The 20,184-nt window shown below is 36.6% G+C and overlaps 1 protein-coding gene across 2 annotated transcripts in view; it reads left to right on the top strand.

Moving 5' to 3' along the window:
• DNAH7 (dynein axonemal heavy chain 7) overlaps positions 1–20,184 on the top strand; it is a 384,555-nt gene that overhangs the window by 116,315 nt on the left and 248,056 nt on the right. For both annotated transcript variants that reach the window (XM_089330144.1, XM_089330145.1), the window contains 3 exons: positions 462–608; positions 5,620–6,305; positions 8,837–9,023. In XM_089330144.1, the coding sequence (XP_089186270.1) occupies positions 462–608; positions 5,620–6,305; positions 8,837–9,023 (1,020 nt within the window). The remainder of the gene's footprint in view (positions 1–461; positions 609–5,619; positions 6,306–8,836; positions 9,024–20,184) is intronic.

Raw genomic sequence — 20,184 nt, forward strand, 5'->3', positions numbered from 1 at the left:
TCTGATTATCAAAACACAAGGGAAATGCAGATTTTTTCCAGCTGCTTGTAATAATGCCACAGATATCTCTACATCCTTAAAAAATCTTAGTTTTCATTTAGCCCAATTTTTTATTATTATGGGATTTTTCAAATGTTTACAAATCATTTGTTAACATAAGTTCTTGAACATATTAAAGAATACTACCATTTAATGTGTTTTAATTTATCCTGTTAGAGCTTCTGACATAAATAAACACTGGATAAACTTTTCCTAATCTGTGAATTAGAGGAATTTTAACCCATTATTTTTAAATTTAAAAAGTTCGGCATATTTGAGATCTCCATCCTCTTCCCGGTCATGTCTTTCTTTATATTTTGCCAATGACAAAATATAGTAATAATAATTTTGATAATTTCTACAAACACTTAAAATTTCTTTTGATGCCGATGAATGGTAACAATGAATGTTATTTTTATTAGTTACGATGCGAACGATTTGTGGAGGAACTGGAGAGTTATGCTAAGCAAGCAGAAGAATTTTATTCATTTGGAGACCTTCAGGATGTACAGCGGTACCTGAAAAAGGCTCAGACACTGAATGCAAAGTTGGATTTAGCTGCAGACAAGGTATAATTTAGAAATTCATAAAGAGATTAATTTATTCAATTGCAAAATAATTGAATTTGTGTTTAATATTCATCTTTAAGAAATATAAAGGGATGATCATTGTGACTCAGCAGGTTTAAGCTACTCTTAGCACACCCTGATCTCATTGGAATACCTGGAATCAATTTCTGCCTTCACTTATGATCCAGTTTCCTGCTAATGTGCACACTGGGAGACAACTGATGATGACTCAAGGGCTTGTGTGAGATTTCCAGATGTCATTTCTGACTCTGAGCGTCAGTCTGGCTCTGTCCTGGCTATTGAAGAATTTAGGGCATGAGCCATCAGATGGAAGATGTCATTTTGTCTTTCTAACTCTCTTGTCATTCTGCCTTTCAAATAAATAAAAATAATAAACTTAAAAAATAGCCAACTAAAACAGTTTATATTTACTTAGAATATAATAGAAGTAACTCAAATTGATTTTACAGACATGCTTCAAGGAATAATATTGCTGGTTTCTTTTTTTTTAACTTTTATTTAATGAATATAAATTTCCAAAGTACAGCTTATGGATTACAATGGCTTCCTCCCCCATAACTTCCCTCCCACCCGCAGCCCTCCCCTTTCCCTCTCCCTCTCCCCTTCCATTCACATCAAGATTCATTTTCAATTCTCTTTATATACAGAAGATCAGTTTAGCATATATTAAGTAAAGATTTCAACAGTTTGCTCCCACACAGAAACACAAAGTGAAAAATACTGTTTGAGTACTAATTATAGCATTAAATCATACTGCACAGCACATTAAGGACAGAGATCCTACATGAGGAGTAAGTGCACAGTGACTCCTGTTGTTGACTTAACAAATTGACACTCTTGTTTATGGCATCAGTAATCGCCCTAGGCTCTTTAGAAAGCATTATGCTGAGTGAAATAAGCCAGTCCCAAAGGGACAAATACCATATGTTCTCCCTGATCGGTGACAACTAACTGAGCACCAAAAAGGAAACCTGTTAAAGTGAAATGAACACTATGAGAAGTGGTGACTTGGTCAGCCCTTGCCCTGACTGTTGATGAACAACTTAATACGTTATCCCTCTTAGTATTTTTTGTTTGTTTGTTCTACTTAATATTGCTGGTTTCTATTTGTAGTATCACTGTAATCTACCAATAGAAAACAGTGACCTTCATCTTTTATTTTAAAAATACAATTGTGGATTGGTCTGCTTAATTTTTGGCCGGCGCCGCGGCTCACTAGGCTAATCCTCCGCCTAGCGGCGCCGGCACACCGGGTTCTAGTCCCGGTCGGGGCGCCGGATTCTGTCCCGGTTGCCCCTCTTCCAGGCCAGCCCTCTGCTGTGGCCCGGGAGTGCAGTGGAGGATGGCCCAGGTGCTTGGGCCCTGCACCCCATGGGAGACCAGGAAAAGCACCTGGATCCTGGCTCCTGCCATCGGATCGGTGCGGTGCGCCGGCCGCAGCGCGCTGGCCGCGGCGGCCATTGGAGGGTGAACCAATGGCAAAAGGAAGACCTTTCTCTCTGTCTCTCTCTCTCACTGTCCACTCTGCCTGTCAAAAAATAAAAAAAAATAAAAAAAAAAAAATACAATTGTGGATTGGTCTGCTTAATTTTTACTTGGTGTCCTTTAATCAGTTACATCATAGTTCTATGATAGTTGAGAATCCATAGTTTTGAACAGAAGCAGGCAAATATCACCTAATTAGTATCCAGTTTTTCTAATTTATAGAGACCAACTTAGATTTGGCAGCTGTGCTTTAAAACTAAACTCATAATTTTCTCCCACCAAACTACGTTGTTCCCAATGCTGCTGTTTCAGAAATTGGTTTTCTTATTACAAGAAGCTAGAGGAGGGAAAGCCATACATCTTATCAGATAAGAGGTTTGAAAATTTTGATTGTTTATAAAAAGGAGAGATATGAAAACATTAATATTATAATAGCCTCCCATTTTTTCAAGTTAAAAGATTTTAATATTTTATCCATCTAGGTAATTAAATAGTTTATAATAATCCCAAGTTTGTCAATCTAAATTGGGAAAGAAAAGCTAGTTTTTTTTTTCAAACCAAAGGCACAGAAATTTTAAATAAACTGCTAATTGGTGTATCTAACTCACACTTTCCCATACCATAGATTTCTCCTCTGAGCTACTCACATCATAAAGGGAAATGAACTTTCCTTGCCTCTTCTTATCCTTCTTATCTTCAAGACTTAGCTTCAGCCGCATCTTCCCTGCAGAAGCACCTGTGACTATGCTTTCCTTGTACCACAGAGCATTAACATTTTTGACGTATACTGTTCATATTATAGGAAACAGGTACTGCTGTGTTCTCTTGCCGTATGGATTTATCAAATAAGTGCTGTTTATATTTCCACCTATGTATTGTTTGTCTCCAGAGCTGGATTACTAACTCACTGGAGTTGATACTTTGCAATATAATTTTTTTTCAATTTTCACCCATATTTAATAGAAAGCATGTTTATTGAAAGTACTCACATTCTTGTTAATGAATAAAGCTGTGTCCTCAGTATGTCTGGGAGGGCAACAAATTTTTATTTATGCAAATTTATTTGACTTTTAACTAACTTAATCAAGCATGTCTCTCTGAAAATTATAATCAGAAAGAAATAGGGAGATACTCTTCAATTTTAAGGAAAGAAAAGAAAAACCTATCACCTGGGACAACAGATGTTATACTAAGTGAAATAAGCCAGATATATAAGGATAAATATAGCATGATAATACTTACATATAGAAAAAAAATTTTAAAGATTTTAATTTGTTTATTTGAAAGGCGGAACCACAGACACACATACACAATCAGAGAGAGATAAAGAAAGAGACAGACATCTGCCATTCTGTCTCTAAACAGCACTCTGGCCTCAGAATCAGCCCTTAAGGCATGCGGATCCGGCTGAAAAGCCCATTAGAGTATTTAACAGCACTCTGGCCTCAGAATCAGCCCTTAAGGCATGCGAATCCGGCTGAAAAGCCGGAGAGAGTATTTCAGGCATGGAAAGCCAAGACACTCTGGGGAAAAAAAAAAAAAAAAAAAAAAAAAAAAAAAAACCTAAATGAAAGATCTCCGCAAGTGAGATCCCAGTGGAAAGAACGGGTCATCAAAGAAGGAGGTACCTTTCTCTGAAGGGAGGAGAGAACTTCCACTTGGACCATGGCCTTGTCTAAATATGATCAGAGTCAGTGAACTCAGGGGGCTTCCATAGCCTTGGCAGCTCATGACAAGAGCCTAGGGTGAATACTGAGGCCATAAACAAGAGTGTCAATTTGTTAAGTCAACAACAGGAGTCACTGTGCACTTACTCCTCATGTAGGATCTCTGTCCTTAGTGTGCTGTACATTGAGATTTAATGCTATAACTAGTACTCAAACAGTATTTTTCACTTTATGTTTCTATGTGGGAGCAAACTGTTGAAATCTTTACTTAATGTATGCTAAACTGATATTCTGTATATAAAGAGAATTGAAAATGAATCTTGATGTGAATGGAAGGGGAGAGGGAGAGGGAAAGGGGAGGGTTGCGGGTGGGAGGGACGTTATTGGGGGGAAGCCATTGTAATCCATAAGCTGTACTTTGGAAATTTATATTCATTAAATAAAAGTTAAAAAAAAAAAGAAATTCAATAAACATGTTTTGAGTGAAAAAATAAATGATGGACAAATAAAAAAAAAGAAATTGTAAGCAATGATTTTATCTAAATTATCTCCTGCTTATTTGTTGAATATATTGTTTGTATAATATTGTTATATTCATATTGCAACAATTTGTATGATTTTTAAAAATTCTGACCCAGATCTCATTGATTTTTTTGTTTTTGTTCCAATTTTGCTCATTAGTGCTACTCTTAATTAGTTTGAAAGGACCAGGATGTGTGTTGAACACAAATAAATAACTTAACAAATAAGCTTAAAAAAAAAGAAAGAGGCAGACAGACAGACATCTTCTACCAGATGGTTTATATTCCAAATTGCCACAACAAGCCAGATCTGAGCCAGGCCAAAACCAGGAGCCAAGAACTCCATCCAGGTCTCATGCATGGATGACGGGGGGCCCTACTCTGTGGGCCATCTTCTGTTGCCTACCCAGGCACATTAGCATGAAGCCTGATCAGAAGCAGAATAGCTGGGACTGAAACAAATAGTCTGATATCATATGATGTTGTCACATGCAGTGGCTTAACCCATTTTGCTACAATGCTGGCTCCATCATACAGAATCTTAAAACGTCAAGCTTGGGGACGGGGATTTGAAACAGCAGTTAAGATGCTGCTTGGGATGCCTACATCCCAAATCAGTGGACTGTAGGGTTTTGTTTCTGATCCAGCTTCCTGCTCATGTGCATCCTGGGAGGCAGCAGATGGCTCAAGTGCTTGAGTCCTAGCCACCCGTATGGGAGACTCAGGTGGAGTTCTTTGCTTCTGGCTATCGCAGGCATTTGGGAAATGAATACCAGTAGATGGAAGATCTCTTTTCATCTCTCTCCTTTTTTCTCTCCATTTCAAATAAAAATAAATCAAACTAGGCAGAGACTAGAATTACAGTTGCCAGGGACCAGAGGGCTTTTGGTAGGTGTTAACAGGGATTGGGGAAATGTTGGTCAAGGAATATAAAACTTTTGCTTAGGTGGTAGTAATAAGTTCAAGCAATCTATTTTACATCAGCAGAGACTATAATTAATAAATACGTATTATATACTTTAAAATTGCTAACAATTGATTTCAAGTGTTCTAATGACAAAAATGTTTTTGTAATACAAGTGTTGGCTTGATTTAGGCCTTCCCACAGTATATACATATATCAGCCTCATGTTATACATCACAAATGTAAACAATTTTATTTTCAATTAAAAATTGCTAGGGAACAGGTTATAAATGTAACTTTACTGTTTAGTGAGAGTTTTTGGAGTCACATTTGAAATACATACTTTTAAAAAACCTAATTTTCATTATTGTTGCTTTCAAAATAACGAAGATATTTTATGCCTGTATTTTCAGATTGAGCAGTTTAATGCTGAAGAGGAGGCATTTGGTTGGATAACGTCAACATATCCTCAACGTAAAAAAATCCAGGATGGTTTGAACCCTTATCTTCGTCTCTATGAAACTGCTGTCGAGTTTAGCAACAAGCACAGAATGTGGACAGAAGGACCATATCACAAGGTGAATCCAGACCAAGTGGAAACAGATGTTGGAAATTATTGGCGAGGACTATACAAGCTGGAGAAAATCTTCCATGATTCTCCAAATGCATTGGCAATGACAAAAAAAGTAAGAGCAAGGGTAGAAGATTTCAAACAACACATTCCTCTGATTCAAGTGATCTGCAATCCTGGTTTGCGCCCCAGGCATTGGGATGCCATGTCTGCCATTGTTGGCTACCCCCTACAGCCATCCGAGGACTCCACTGTGTTTTCTTTTTTAGAAATGAATTTGGAACCATACTTAGACAGATTTGAAGGCATTAGTGAAGCAGCTAGCAAAGAATACTCTCTTGAAAAGTCCCTGGAGAAGATGATTAATGAGTGGGATGGAATGGAATTTGTCATTCTTCCTTACAGAGAGAGTGGGACATATATTTTATCATCAGTTGATGAAATTCAGATGTTGTTGGATGATCATATTATTAAAACACAAACTATGCGAGGATCTCCTTTCATTAAGCCTTATGAAAAACAAATGAGGTAAAATGATATTTATTTCAGTGTTTTATGCTATATTATCAAAATTGCTTATAATATTTAATGTAAAGTTCTTCTGAGAGTTGATTCTAAATTTCATGCATGATATTTTAAGTAGTATATATATAAGTAGTTCATAACCTTCATTGTCTTTGCTACCATCTTAATAACCTTTTTGTTAATTTCTTTTTTAAAAAAATTATTTATTTGGAAGAGTTACACAGAGAGAGAAGGAGAGGCAGAGAGGTCTTTCATCCACTGGTTCACTCCCCAGTTGGCCACAATGGCTGGAGCTGCACCGATCCAAAGCCAGGAGCCAGGAGCTTTTTCCGGGTCTCCCACATGGGTGCAGGGGCCCAAGTACTTGTGCCATCTTCCACTGCTTTCCCAGGCCATAGCAGAGAGCCAGATCAGAAGTGGAGCAGCCAGGTCTCAAACTGGCACCCATATGGGATGCTGGCACTGCAGTGGTAGCTTAACCCACTATGCCACAGCACTGGCCCCTTTGTTAACTTCTATATTTATAACAAGAGCAGTAGAAATCAATGTTCAGATACTAATTTTTATTTCCCACGATATGATCTTATTTTTGGGCTTTAAAAATAATTTTATGCCTGTGAACATAGTTTAGAGAACATAAAAACTATGAAACTGAAAGTAATAATATCATTTAATAAATATAGTCATCTGTCACATGATGATATTTTGGTCCAAGATGGACTGTATGTATTTCACTTGTCCCATATGATTATATAACCGAGTGACATTGTAGACATCCTAGTTTCTGTGGGTGTTCTCTGTGATGTTTGCAAAACAACATTATTTGCTAACAACATATTTCCCAGGATGTATCCTTGGGGTAAAGCAGTGCATGACTGTATACTAATTAGTTGTCATAGATGATCCTTGTTTATCTATTGGAATTTCTACTCATATGCATGAAGATGGCTAATAAGTGCAAAGAATGAAAATAATGGTTTTAATCTGGAGTTTTAAGTATCAGACACAGCCAAATACATCAAAGTCTTTTCTTGTCTATCAGTGTTTCCAGTGTTTTATAATTTTTGCCAAGTGGTTTATATTTTATCTTAAAAACTAATAGAAACAAATCAGACTATAATTTTAATGTGAATTTGCATGGCAGGGGAAAGCTAAGTGCTTGGTATTATCTACTGCTGGTTACTAGTACATTATCATAAATAGGGGCATGCTCTCATTGGAGTTGGCTCATTCTCTGCTTCTTCTGCCTCCTGCCAGCTTGCTCCAATGTTCAAAATTCAATAGAAGAATTTTTAGCTACTCTAAAAGTCATATCTAGATGCATTTTTAGGGACTATGCATAATGTCATTAGCTAATGGAAAGTTTTCTGTATCAGATGGAGTAATAGGTAAGGAGGGAAGGATGGCAGAAGAAAGGACAGACATGCATGTTTTCTTGTGCATAGAGTTAAGCAAATTCACTTATAAACATTGAAAGTATTTTAAAAACGAATTTGAAAATTCCTGCCTGGTGACTTGGATAGCTCCTATTTACATTTGTTGCTTTTAATAATCTAAAATTATGGATCATCATTTACAAGAGTAATGTGTTAGTATGTACATAAAGTACATAAAGTGATGTCACTCTTATATTCTATTGCTATTGATGAGTCATTCTTTAAGGCTAGGTTATCTCTAATAGCAAAGTGATTCCAGCTGTCAAGGTTCAAATCTTGGCTCTCTTATTTATTAGCTGGGCCAACTTGAGCCTGGCATTTACCCTTGTGTGCTTTAGTATCCCCATCCATAAATAGATATTAAATGGAACCTACCTCAAAGGGTTGTTGTGAAGATGGAGTAAATACACACTGACACCTTAGAACTATGCATGTAATTTCCTGAGGAAATTAAGTCAGTATTTATGTTCTTCATATTTAGAAATAAACTAATAATCTATTAAAAATTGAAATATGTTGTCTTCTCCTGAGTGCCATACTAATATTTAGGAGTATGTAGGTTTTTCTTTGAATGCCAGTTACATCCTAGAAATTGAATTTTTTTTTCTAGAAATAAGTTGTTAAGGGTCTAAATTAAGGGGATTAAAAAGAATGTTAAAGGAAATGTGTTTTGGGTATATGTTACATTGGCTCAAAGTTCTGAGTATTCTTGCCCTGAGAATACCTTTATTATCTTCAAAATCTCATTTCTCAATTGGTACCCTCTAGCCATGGAACTGGGTCTTAGAAAAGTTTATTGTCATGACTTATACAGAAACCAGCCCATTTGTAGATAGGTGGGCTGTTAACATGTACAAGTATATCTGTATAAGCATAAATGTTGATGTTATTATTTTAATATAGATTTTGTAGGATAAATCTTGTGATTTATCATTGAATGAAACTAGATAAAAGGAAACTGGAATAATAACAACATTGTACAAAAGATTGACAATCTAGTTTTGGCTCTGAGTTTTGTCATCAGATGCATTGTTTGGTCTGCTGTTGAGGTGTTGTGTGTTGACTTTTTTTTTTTTTTTTTTTTTTTTTGCTTTTCAGAGAATGGGAGGGTAAGCTCCTGCTGCTTCAGGAGATTCTGGATGAGTGGCTCAAGGTCCAAGCCACGTGGCTGTATTTGGAGCCTATTTTCAGCTCTCCAGACATCATGTCTCAAATGCCTGAGGAAGGCAGACGATTTACAGCTGTGGATAAAACATGGAGAGATATAATGAAAAGTGTTATACAAGTAGGTAAAACTTTTCAAAAATATGATTATTTGGTTGACTTGCAAAAATCTGTATAACCAATTAGTGGTTTTGGTAAGTCATTATCTTTTTTTCTATGTTTTCTTTTCAGCTATTATTTTAGAATACTAGGAACAAGAAATATAATAAACAAAAGTAGATATTTTGTCCTGATTACTCCTTAAGGTCCAAACTGAATGTATGCTATTCAGTGACCTTTGGTTCTATTCGTGGTTCTTAGCAGAAGTACTGGTAGAAAGGTGCTGTACTCAGTGCATGCTGTCTCCATCTTTTTGTGACTTCCTGACTGTGGGCTACAGTGCTTCTGGTATAGTCTGCAGTAGGATTATGTCAGCATGTCAGCTACTCATTCAACAAGTTTCTCTGATAAGGACTTCAAAAAGATGAGTTGTCAAGACAAATAGATCTTTAGAGTCCGACAAATGCAGTGCATTTCAGTAAAGTAGTAAAAAATACATAAACTCTGTGGAGGAGACCTTGCAATTTAGGCTAAGTAGAAAATTTAATAAAACCATAACACTGAAAAACACAGATTTTCTTCAATTCAGAAGGTATTTGTTTACTACCTGTAGCACATAGTTTGTGTTATAAAATTAAGGTTAAAGTAGAAAAATAGGTATTATTTCATTAAATGATTATAATTTCTGCATTGATTTTTGATCAAATACAATAATATAAGATTGGAGTAGTAGTATATTATAATTTTCCTCCCCTAAGTAGAAATATGTAGATATTCATTTTTTAGGCTTTGAAAGTTGCCTAAGTACTGATAATACTGTATTGACATAAGCTATATTATTTGACAGGAAAATATCCAGACAGATAGATATGAATTTATTTAATTAGTTTCTATTTAAATATATACTTAAATCTCTATAAAACAGAGCTTTTATAAAATTACTCACACTTGAATTAATTTCAAATTTAAAGGATCTATTAGTGAGTCATTTTATAATATACTTACTTTTAATTAATTTATTTTCTGTTTGGTCTTTCATATAGTTTTCTTACTACAGTACAAAACAAACACTTATAACATGTACTATATTTGAAAGGGGATGAAGAAATTTTTTGTGGGCTTGAAAAGCAAAAAGTAAATGTTGTGTTTAGTGTCATTACTTTTTTAAACTTTTTTGAGATTTGATAAAAATATTCTTCAAAATTCCATGTAGCTCAAGAATTTTATAGATACTTCAGTGCCTAGAAAGGGGCAGCTATGCTGGGACTGACAAATAAAGGAGGCAGGTTTTTGTTCTTATAAAATTTCTGAGTTAAAAGCAAACAAAACATTATTTGCCCTCATTGCTAAGTAAGCAGAGATTTTTTGGGGGGGTGGCATTTTATTTTAATTTTTTTTTGTTTTTGCTGCAAGACAATTTTCTTCCTCAACTCTTTGCATTTCTCTTTCTCAATATATTAATATTCAAGGCATTTTTTGCTCATGTCCTCCGTAGGTTTGAAAATAAACATGAATCTGTATCCTCTCAGGAAGTCTAATGAGCCAATCTGGGTAGTGGAGGCCACTGGATTAATTGCTCAGTATAAAACGTTATCACTTTCATTCTTAGGGGTTTCTAATGAAGATTGTCTTACTTTGCAAAAAAAAAAAAGCTTCAAAGATTAAAAATAGAATGTAATTTCTATTGTTAATATAACTGGCTTGATTGAGACATCTTGGTTCCTTGAGGTATAAACCTGATATGATTTTCTGTTTTGGTATCTGCTACCAACTATGCTTGACCAAAGCCCCCTTTCTCACTGGAGGAGGCTCCCTTACTAGCCTTCCAGTGTAATCCAAAAATTTATATCACTTTTGCTTATTAATATAGTTTAGTCTGTGAAGACTTACTGTACTTGTTTCAGAATGTCAGTGTTCTATTCTGAGCTCTGCTTCTTCCACAATGCAGAGAAACCTGAGGCTCCAGTGTTGGGGAGACTTGGTTGGGTACTACTCTCCTGCACTCATTCTCTGCATCCTAAGTGCTCATCATTGGTGTTGGAACAAGGATAAGGTGAAGAGAAGGAGGGACAGATGGATGGGGAAGACACAGGAAGAGGGAGAGGAAAGGAAGGAAGGAAGGAAGGAAGGAAGGAAGGAAGGAAGGAAGGAAGGAAGGAAGGAAGGAAGGAAGGAAGGAAGGAAGGAAGGAAGGAAGGAAGGAAGAGAAGGAAGGTAGGAAGGAAGGAAGGAAGATCACAAAAGTGAAAACCCATTTCCTGATGTAACTGATGTTGCAAAATTGGCTGTTCTTCTTTGTAAGAGATCATAAAATGGATACCTTCCTGTTGTGGACATCCAGGCACTGTGCTTTTACTATTGGTCATCATAACTGGTCATGCATTTTGACCAGTTGTGGATAGATAAAAGGCACCCATTGGCTCAGTGTAGACAGGTGAAGAACCCAACAGGGCACCCATGTGGGTTTAGTCATCCTCCGTGAGATTTGGCAGCATCTTCAAACCTGCCTTTTGCCACTTGCTCTGATATATGTGTATTTTTGTTCCATGGTGTATCAGTATTTCACAAATCTGCACCTTAATTTCACCTGCCTTCCTTAGCCCAAAAGTGGAGTCTGAGAAAAGTAGAATTCATTACCTCTTAATAACCCTGAGCACCTGGTCCTCACCTGTGTTCATCTGGCTGTCCCATCACACCACATTCTCCTATGGTTCTTTTTCTGTTCTGGTAGCACTGGAGCTGGTCAGCACACCTGGCAGCTAAGCAGACTTCCAGCTGGGAAAGATGCTCTGTCTGTCTTTTCTGGCAGGTGAAAACTTTATGATGACTCTCAGGTGCCTTTCCCAAGGTTCAGGGGTAGGAATCAGTTAATTACCCACCAGATGGAGGTGAGAGAAATGGATAATCTCTGTTCATGTTTACTGCATTTCACCCCCAACTGTGAATTTTTGCTCAGCCAAATATTTTGTATTCCATCCAAGGCAGAAGACAGTCTTGAATTTCTCCTCAAACCCTTTTCTCTTCTAGTTCAATCCCTTGTCATACTCTGTGCTGCTCAGACAAAAACTTTGGGGTCATTCTTTTTTTTTTTTTTCTTTTTTTGTATAGTAAATATGACCACTTGGCACCAAGCACCTCACCTTTTTCTGATGAGCTGGAAAGCTAGAAATGACATTTCCCTGGCTGTTTAGCGTCTAAATTTCTGGAAATGAATTAGATTTTCCAAGTGGACATGCTCATTTGGGATATGGAAAACATAAGTAAAACCATGGCCCTCTTGCCATTTTAGATATTTCTATCAATCCTGATCATGGACACATAACTTCTTTACTTTTCCAGTAGGATTTCAGTGTCTACTCATCAGTTTTATGGGTATTGAGAGACTGGTGATAGCAGTCTCTTGATCCTACCTTGTGATCCTAAAATCACAGCCCCCCTTATAGTTTCTTGAACTCAGTAGTCCAGTGGTACTATCAGTTTGTCCTGTTGGAGGCAGAGGTAGTAAGCCCTAAAAGGCCAGTTCCATAGTGTTCTTTTTATTTTTATAATATTTATTTATTTATTTGAGAGGTAGAGTTACAGAGGGAGAGACAGAGACAGACAGAGAGAAAGGACTTCCATCTGCTGGTTCACTCCTAAATGGCCACAATGGCTGCAGGTGAGCCTATCCGAAGCCAGGAGACAGGAGCTTCTTCTGGGTCTCCATGTGTGTGCAGGGGCCTAAGCACTTAGGCCACCTTCCTCTGTTTTCCAGGCTACAAGCAGAGAGCTGGATTGGAAAAACAGAAGCCAGGATAAGATCCAGCATTCATATGGGATTCAGGTGCCACAGGCAGAGGCCTAGCCTACAGCGCCACAGCTACCAGCCCTCTATGCTGTTTTTGAAATCCCTCTAGGAAGCCCAGCCTGGAATGTATTCCTTATGGCTGTTCCAAGATTTTGTTATTCATTCCCTGTTAAATTCCTTTTTTTCTTAATATACCTAGAGAGAGTCCCTACTAAACTTGAATAAATTATCAGAACCTCAAGGATGGAAGCTAGAATTACTTAGTTGGGTTTAGGGTAATGATGTCATCCTTTGAAAAAAGGACACTTGTAGTACCTGGCATGCAGTACAAAAATTGATTATGTAAATTGATGCTCCTTGTCTTCTGGAACAGTCTGGTTCATAGGCAAGTCTTTGCTGGACCAAATGGTTAATGAAATACATAAATATGGTAGGAATTTGACATACAAGGGGTATGAGATAGGCTGAATTCATCCAAAAGCATTGATGAAATTAAAGAAATGGCATGATTCAAAGTTTCAAATTCTGTATAAAAGATATGGTCAGATAACTGAGGAACTTCTGTGGTTGTCCTCAAAGAACCTTTTATTTCTCATGGCTATAAGTTTGACATAGGCAAAAAAGAGTGATAGAGTCTAATGTTATGAGTTGCCAAATTGCAATTTAACTTAGTCCTTAACCTTCTTTCCAGATATTTTATGCGAAAGAGAGGTTACTCACTGGGGAAGAGTGTGATGGTGAGAACTGGAAATGGGGACAGTTGAGTGGATTTGATTGACTCTGGGTATGCTGACCCTCAAACTCTGCTTCCTTTGCCGTCTTTGCCAGATGCCTTGGTAGATGTCTGTAGAAATATGGGTGGAAGTGTATTGTGGTGGTGCTTGTTCAGGGAAGAAAGAAAATAAGTTAGATGTGGTCACATTTGTTGATGTGAGTTCACTTACCAGAGTCTGGTTTCAAAGTGCTTCCAAGAGAAGTGAGTTGTTCTGTTTTATTTGCTTTGTTGACTAAACTTGGCTTGTGATGGCCCATCTCAATGAGAGTGAAATGGTTAAAGATACTTGACGAAATTGAAGGAAATTAGAGACTGACTTTAAAATCTTTGTACAGAATAAGATTGTACTATTCAGAATTGGAACTTACAGCCCTATTTTAGAATGGTCTTAAAGAACAAGAGCAAGGAATCCTTCTAGTGGCACAACTTCAATGAGTGTTCTAGGTTTTTTGTTTTTAATCTTTCTTGGATCTACATTGATGATTGTCAGTAAAAAATAGTTCCACTGAATAATTAAGGACTTAAAAGAAACAAAATTGAAAGATCAGAAAAAGAATGTCTAAAGGAGAACAATTAAAGGGTTCACAGAATAGATTATAATGTGAGCATATTGGTGTTCCATGTGAATTCTTGAAAAAAGGTGCCATTGTAAAGGAAGGCATTTAATTATATGGTTGATCAGTTGACCTATTTTGTGAATGTCAACCAGCATATGTCAGTGTGTGTACAGTGAGCTGTGAAATAAGAGTCATGTAATATATTGTCCATACTGGAGAACCTTTGAGAGTTAAAATAAGTAGTAATATAGGAAATGAAGAATAAATCAGAATTCCCCTCATCAAACTAGGATAAATGGCCACTCTAGCTATAAACAGAGAAGTCATGATGGCATGGAGGGGAATTATGGGATTTGATTCATCATCACAAACTACTCCTCATCTACACTACTGCCAGTAACAGAAATTATTAGAAACATAATATTTCTGATACAGAGCCACACCTGGAGGGACCTAGTAACCATTTTTTAGGAGTTGACTTCAATGGTCCTGACTCAGTGGAGATGGGAGCAGTAATTTGTAACAGATGAATTTTTTTCCTCACCCCAAGCTCCAGCCAACACTATTGCTCACTTCCTGAGCGACTTATTCATTTTGTCATATTTCCACACAACATTGCTTCTACCAAGGAACTCAGATGGCAAGGAAGTGAGGCAATTGATTGATACACATGAGATTAATAGGTCCTGCTATGAACATTGAGTTTAGGAAAAGTGAAATGGCTCATATTGAAGACTCATTCACTGTATCTCAGGGAAGATAATAGTTTGTGAGTTTGAAGTGAAGTTCTTTTACATTTTTATTCTTAGTTTTTAACAGATTCAATATAGTTCTTAGATTTAATAATATATTTCTTTCCCTGCCTCCCTCCCTCTTTCTTTCTAAGATAATATATTTTTAATTTACTCTATAGTAGTTTCAACGATCTGAAACTAAAACTAAAAATGATCTGAAATTAAAATTTACTGTATATGGATGAAATGGTAATCTTTATATTCGATTATTTTTTATAGCCCTTGCCTATATTTCCTCTAAACTAGGGTCTTTTTGCTTTTTCCTTTTAAAGTTATTTGGGGTGCAGTTCTAGTATACATGCTGTATGTTCTCCACCAGCTCCAAATATATGATTTCTCCTGTCAGCAGGCTACATGGGTCTGGGAATTAAGGAGTGAAAGTTGGAATGACACTCTCACCAGTTCACTTGATAAGCTACCCGCAACAATTCGCTTCTCAGTATCTTTATTTATTGTTGCTGTTTTTTATTTTGCTTTACAAAGAAACCTTTTATTTAATGAGTATAAATTTCATAAGTACAACTTTAGGAAAATAGTGATTCTTCCCAGAATATCTGCCCTCCCACCCCTACTCCCACTCCACTTCCCTCTCCACTTCCCCTCTCCCAAGAGCTGCTTCTGAGTGGGGATGTTTCACTAGTTTCATTGAATAGGAAGTTCTTGATATGTTCCCTCCATCTTTTAACTTCTCTTTCCTTATAACTTTCCAGTTTGTTTACTCAATTCCAACTACATTGGTTTCCTTCTTCTCTTTCCTTTAATAGCACATACCAAACACACTGAACCCCAGGCCATTACATTGGTTGAATTTGCTGCCTGGAGCACTGTACCTCTGAATATCTGCAGAGTGAATGCTTTGCTGCCTTGAAATCTTTCTCAGATATCACCTTTATAAAGAGGTTCACATCAAGCAATCTATTTAAAATCAACCTGCTTTTGCCTTTCCTGGCACTTCTTATATATTTTCACTTTTTTTTACATCTGTCATTTCCTGACTTATATAATTTATGAATGGTTACACTTGCTATTTATTATCTGTCTCACCCATGGAGCCTGGGATTTTTGTCTGTTTTGACCACTGTTTTCACACAAACACTTAGCATAGTGACTGGCATGTAGCAGGACCTCAAAAATATTTCTTAAAAGAGTAAATTAATAATTGAGATTAATTCTTGAATTAGTAGTTCTGAAGATTCTGCAATTATTCTGAAAAACTTCCTGTGAAAATTTGGCATTAGGTAAGTTGACTTCTAGAAATATTAATCCTAGAATGATTCTAGGTCTTAAACGAAGGATTTCTATTCCTGATGAGGTCAAAGAATCTTTTTTTTTTAACTTTTATTTAATGAATATAAATTTCCAAAGTACAGCTTATGGATTATAATGGCTTCCCCCCCATAACGTCCCTCCCACCTGCAACCCTCCCCTTTCCCACTCCCTCTCCCCTTCCATTCACATCAAGATACATTTTCGATTTTCTTTATATACAGAAGATCAATGGTGGTTTCCGTAGTGTAGTGGTTATCACATTTGCCTAACACGCGAAAGGTTCCCGGTTCGAAACCTGGCAGAAACAAACTTGTTCTTTCTCCAAAAAGAAAACCATAGGACTCACACTTAAATGCTTGCCCCCAGAGGTCAAAGAATCTTAAAATTATAAGGGGGCTTAAAGTTTTACTCAGTTGACCCACATTTCTTTCCTTATTGAAAAGATTTAATAAGGTTCTTATCATTTTTTTCTTTTGTTTATCTTCATTCTATTTTTTAAAAGATTTATTTATTTATTTGAAAAAGTTACAGAGAGAGAAGGAGACACAGAGAAATAGAAAGATCTTACATTCACTAATTTATTCCCCAGATCGTTGCAACGGCTAGTGCTGGGCCCGGCGGAAGCCTGTAGCTTCTAATAGGTCTCCCACATGGATGGCAGGGGCCCAAACACCAGGGCCATTCTCCACTGCTCTTGCAAGCCATAAGTAGGGAGCTGGATCAGAAATGGAGCAGCCAGGACATGAACTGATGCCCATATGGAATGCTAGCTCTCAGGTGGTGACTTTACCTGCTGTGCCACAATGCTAGAACCATCAGTTTTCTTTTGTACAGGGATTTCTGTCCACGAAGTTTCGCTTCCAGAAACTTACTAAACAGACTTGAATTCAATTCCACTGAGTATACAGAACTGTTTTCCATGAACTTCCCTGGCAGCAGTAATTAGAAAGCTCTCTCTATGCACTCAAATGAGGTTTCAAGCCCTTGGTATCAGTCATTTAGTTTAGAAATGTCGACAACTGGCAAACTGTCATTTGAATTGATGAAATTAGTGATGCTTTTGAAGGAGAGAGAGAGAGAGAGAGAGAGAGCTAAAAGTTGTAAAATCTTTTGTTTAACTAGGAAATGTGTTGGGAATTCCTTTCTTCCCTTCTAGGAGACAGAAAGTATCAAGGAAGTCATACTTTTTCAAATTTCTAGTGGCTTCATGTTACAACATCTTATTGTTAAGTCCTTAGATTGTAGCTGAGTACCAGCCCTAGTTCAGCCTGAAGAGCTGTAGGTTCCCTGTGTAGCCACAGGATTGACTCATCCTGCATTCACTCAAGCATTCAACAATATTCATAGAACGCCTACTCTGTACCAGGAGTTTATGGCAAAGGATTTAAAGTTAGTTTTATATTTACTATGATAAATAATCTTGCTTGAAGGATGGTGGGTTATAAAATGTTCATTTTAACTCCATAAAACTGATAGAGTGATATAGATGTCACATTCTCTCCTCCCCCCAGAGTCAGTCAGTCTCTCTCTCTCTTTCTCTCCCTCTCTCTCTCTCCCCCAGATCAAGAGAAGATGAAAAGGGTAGTTTCAAGTGTATGTGTCTGAGGCACTATATCAGTCATTTCAAGTATGTTGTCTACTTTGATCTTCATGCCAGCTTTGAGAGAGGGCTCTTATCTCTGTTTTGAAGATAAGGAAAAGATTAAAAGATTCAGGTTAGGCATATGATCATGCAAAGTCACCAGTTCCCAAGGAGCAGGGTGTGGAATAGAAACTGATTTTAGGCTCTTTCCTTTATCTGAAGCAGTCTCTATTCTCATTTTCTTACTAGGAGAGAATGAATTATTTCATTTGCAGTCTTGATATGATAATTTTAATATATTTAAAGCCCATCTACAAAGGTACATAGATTATTTTTAATAAGATTTATTTATTTACTTGAAAGGCAGAGTTACAGAGAGGCAGAGGCTAAGAGAGAGAGAGAGAGGGCTTCCGTCCACTGGTTCACTCCCCAAATGGCCGCAACGGCTGAAGCTGGGCCAATCCAAAGCCAGGAGGCAGGAGCTTAAGCTTCTTCTGGGTCTCCTACATGGGTACAAGGGCCCAAGGACTTGGGCCATCTTCTACTGCTTTCCCAGGCCATAGCATAGAGCTGGATCTGAAATGAAGCAGCTGGGACTCAAACCTTGCCCATATGGAATAGCAGCACTGCGGGCAGCAGTTTTACCTGCTGTGCCACAGCGTCAGCCCCAGGTACATAGATTAATGCCTGTGTTCATTTAGGAGTAGCTTATTTGGTTCGGAGTCATTGAGCTACCTGGTTAAATGGGTTTGACCTCAGTAACTTAATGGTTGAAAATATTTTACTGGAATGCTATGTATTTCCAGAGGATTTTTTGTTTGTTGTTGTTCTTGTCTTGGTGATTTTAGTATGTGATGAAGGGAATGTGACCTTTTGTTTCAATAACTGTTTTTTAAGCTTTGAATCTTTTATATGGAACAATAACATTGAAATAAATTCTTTGGCTGAGAATAAAACAAATACTGTTAATTTGTGAAAGGAGTTTTTCTCATTTATTAGCAACAATTCAGCTTTTTTTTTTCTCCCAAAGAATAGCCTACTTTTCCAGAAGGTGGCACTCTAAGAACACTCTTTTGATTTTTGAATTTAAGCATGTAGGAGTTCTACTCTATCCTTATTTGGATGAATTGCCCACGTAAATTATGACTTGAGTCCTTGTCCTGCAGTGTGTGTGTTTAATGTCTATTTGAAACATAAAACTGTTAGGGAGGATAATAAAATGCCGTGTAAAATTTTTATACCCTTAAAGTTTATATAATCATACTGCATATTTTATATATTCCTATTTTATTGAGACAACTAGTATTAGTGATAATTATTTTTTATCAAGTTACTGTGTTTCCAAGACAAATTCAAAACAAAGAAGAAAAGTTATATCTTTCCTTTTTAGTCAGATTCCAAAGTACATTAACAAAAATACTTTTGAGACCTCTGCCCTGGAATAAAATTCCTGTGAAACAACTTAAGCTGACATGTATGGTTGAGCTCTCAGGTGTGATTCAATACCAAAAATAAGTTTGAATAGGTAATATAAAAATTCAGTTTAATTTTTAACTAGGAAAAATGCTATTTATTTAATTTCACTTAAATTTTATAAAATATCCTATGTATTAATAAATGTCTGGTTTGTACTCATGACATTTCTTATTTGGTATGATGACTGAAATCTCTGCAGTATTGTGTTTTAGCAACTCTTTTTAACATTTTTATGTTTATTTTGTGAAGAAATTTTCTTACTTTGTCAATGGTGAACATTGAGTTTGGAATTATAAGACCAAAAATAGGCCCAGCTAACAAGAACCACACAGTAAATAAAAAGAAAAATAATTTCATTTCAGCTATAGCTAGATTTTATATATATATATATATATATATACATACATATATATGTATACACATGTATTTTTAAAGATTTATTTATCTATTTATTTGGAAGTCAATTATAGGGAGAGAGAGAGAAAGCTCTTTCATCTGCTGTTTCACTCCACAGATGGCCATAACCCTGGCCCAAACCAGGAGCTTCATTTGGGTCTTCCTTGTGGGTAGAAGGACCTAACCACTTGGATCCTTTTCTACAGTCTTTCCTTGGCCAATAGCAGGGAACTATTAGTATTTCTAATGATTTTTATAAACTCAGTGTTTCCTGTATGGACATTTTATGAAATCAATAAGCTCCTTTTATTTTTTAAATAATATGAGTTCTTAAGCTCAGCTTTCGGTTGCAGTGCTTATTTTTAAATCCTGCAGCATAAAAGAAAGCTATTTTGAAAGTAGTTGATTGTATTTGAACTACTTTAAAGCAAACAGTTCACAGTGACATTTTCAGAATTCTAAACCTTAAAAGTGGAAAGTCTTAGGTTGTAGGGAGTTCAGAAAGAGCACATCTTGAACTATACCATGTATAGTTCCAAGAACAGTT

The sequence above is a fragment of the Oryctolagus cuniculus genome, chromosome 3 (genome assembly GCF_051225735.1).
Source record: "Oryctolagus cuniculus isolate XC-2025 breed Fujian yellow rabbit chromosome 3, ASM5122573v1, whole genome shotgun sequence".
NCBI lineage: Eukaryota > Metazoa > Chordata > Mammalia > Lagomorpha > Leporidae > Oryctolagus > Oryctolagus cuniculus.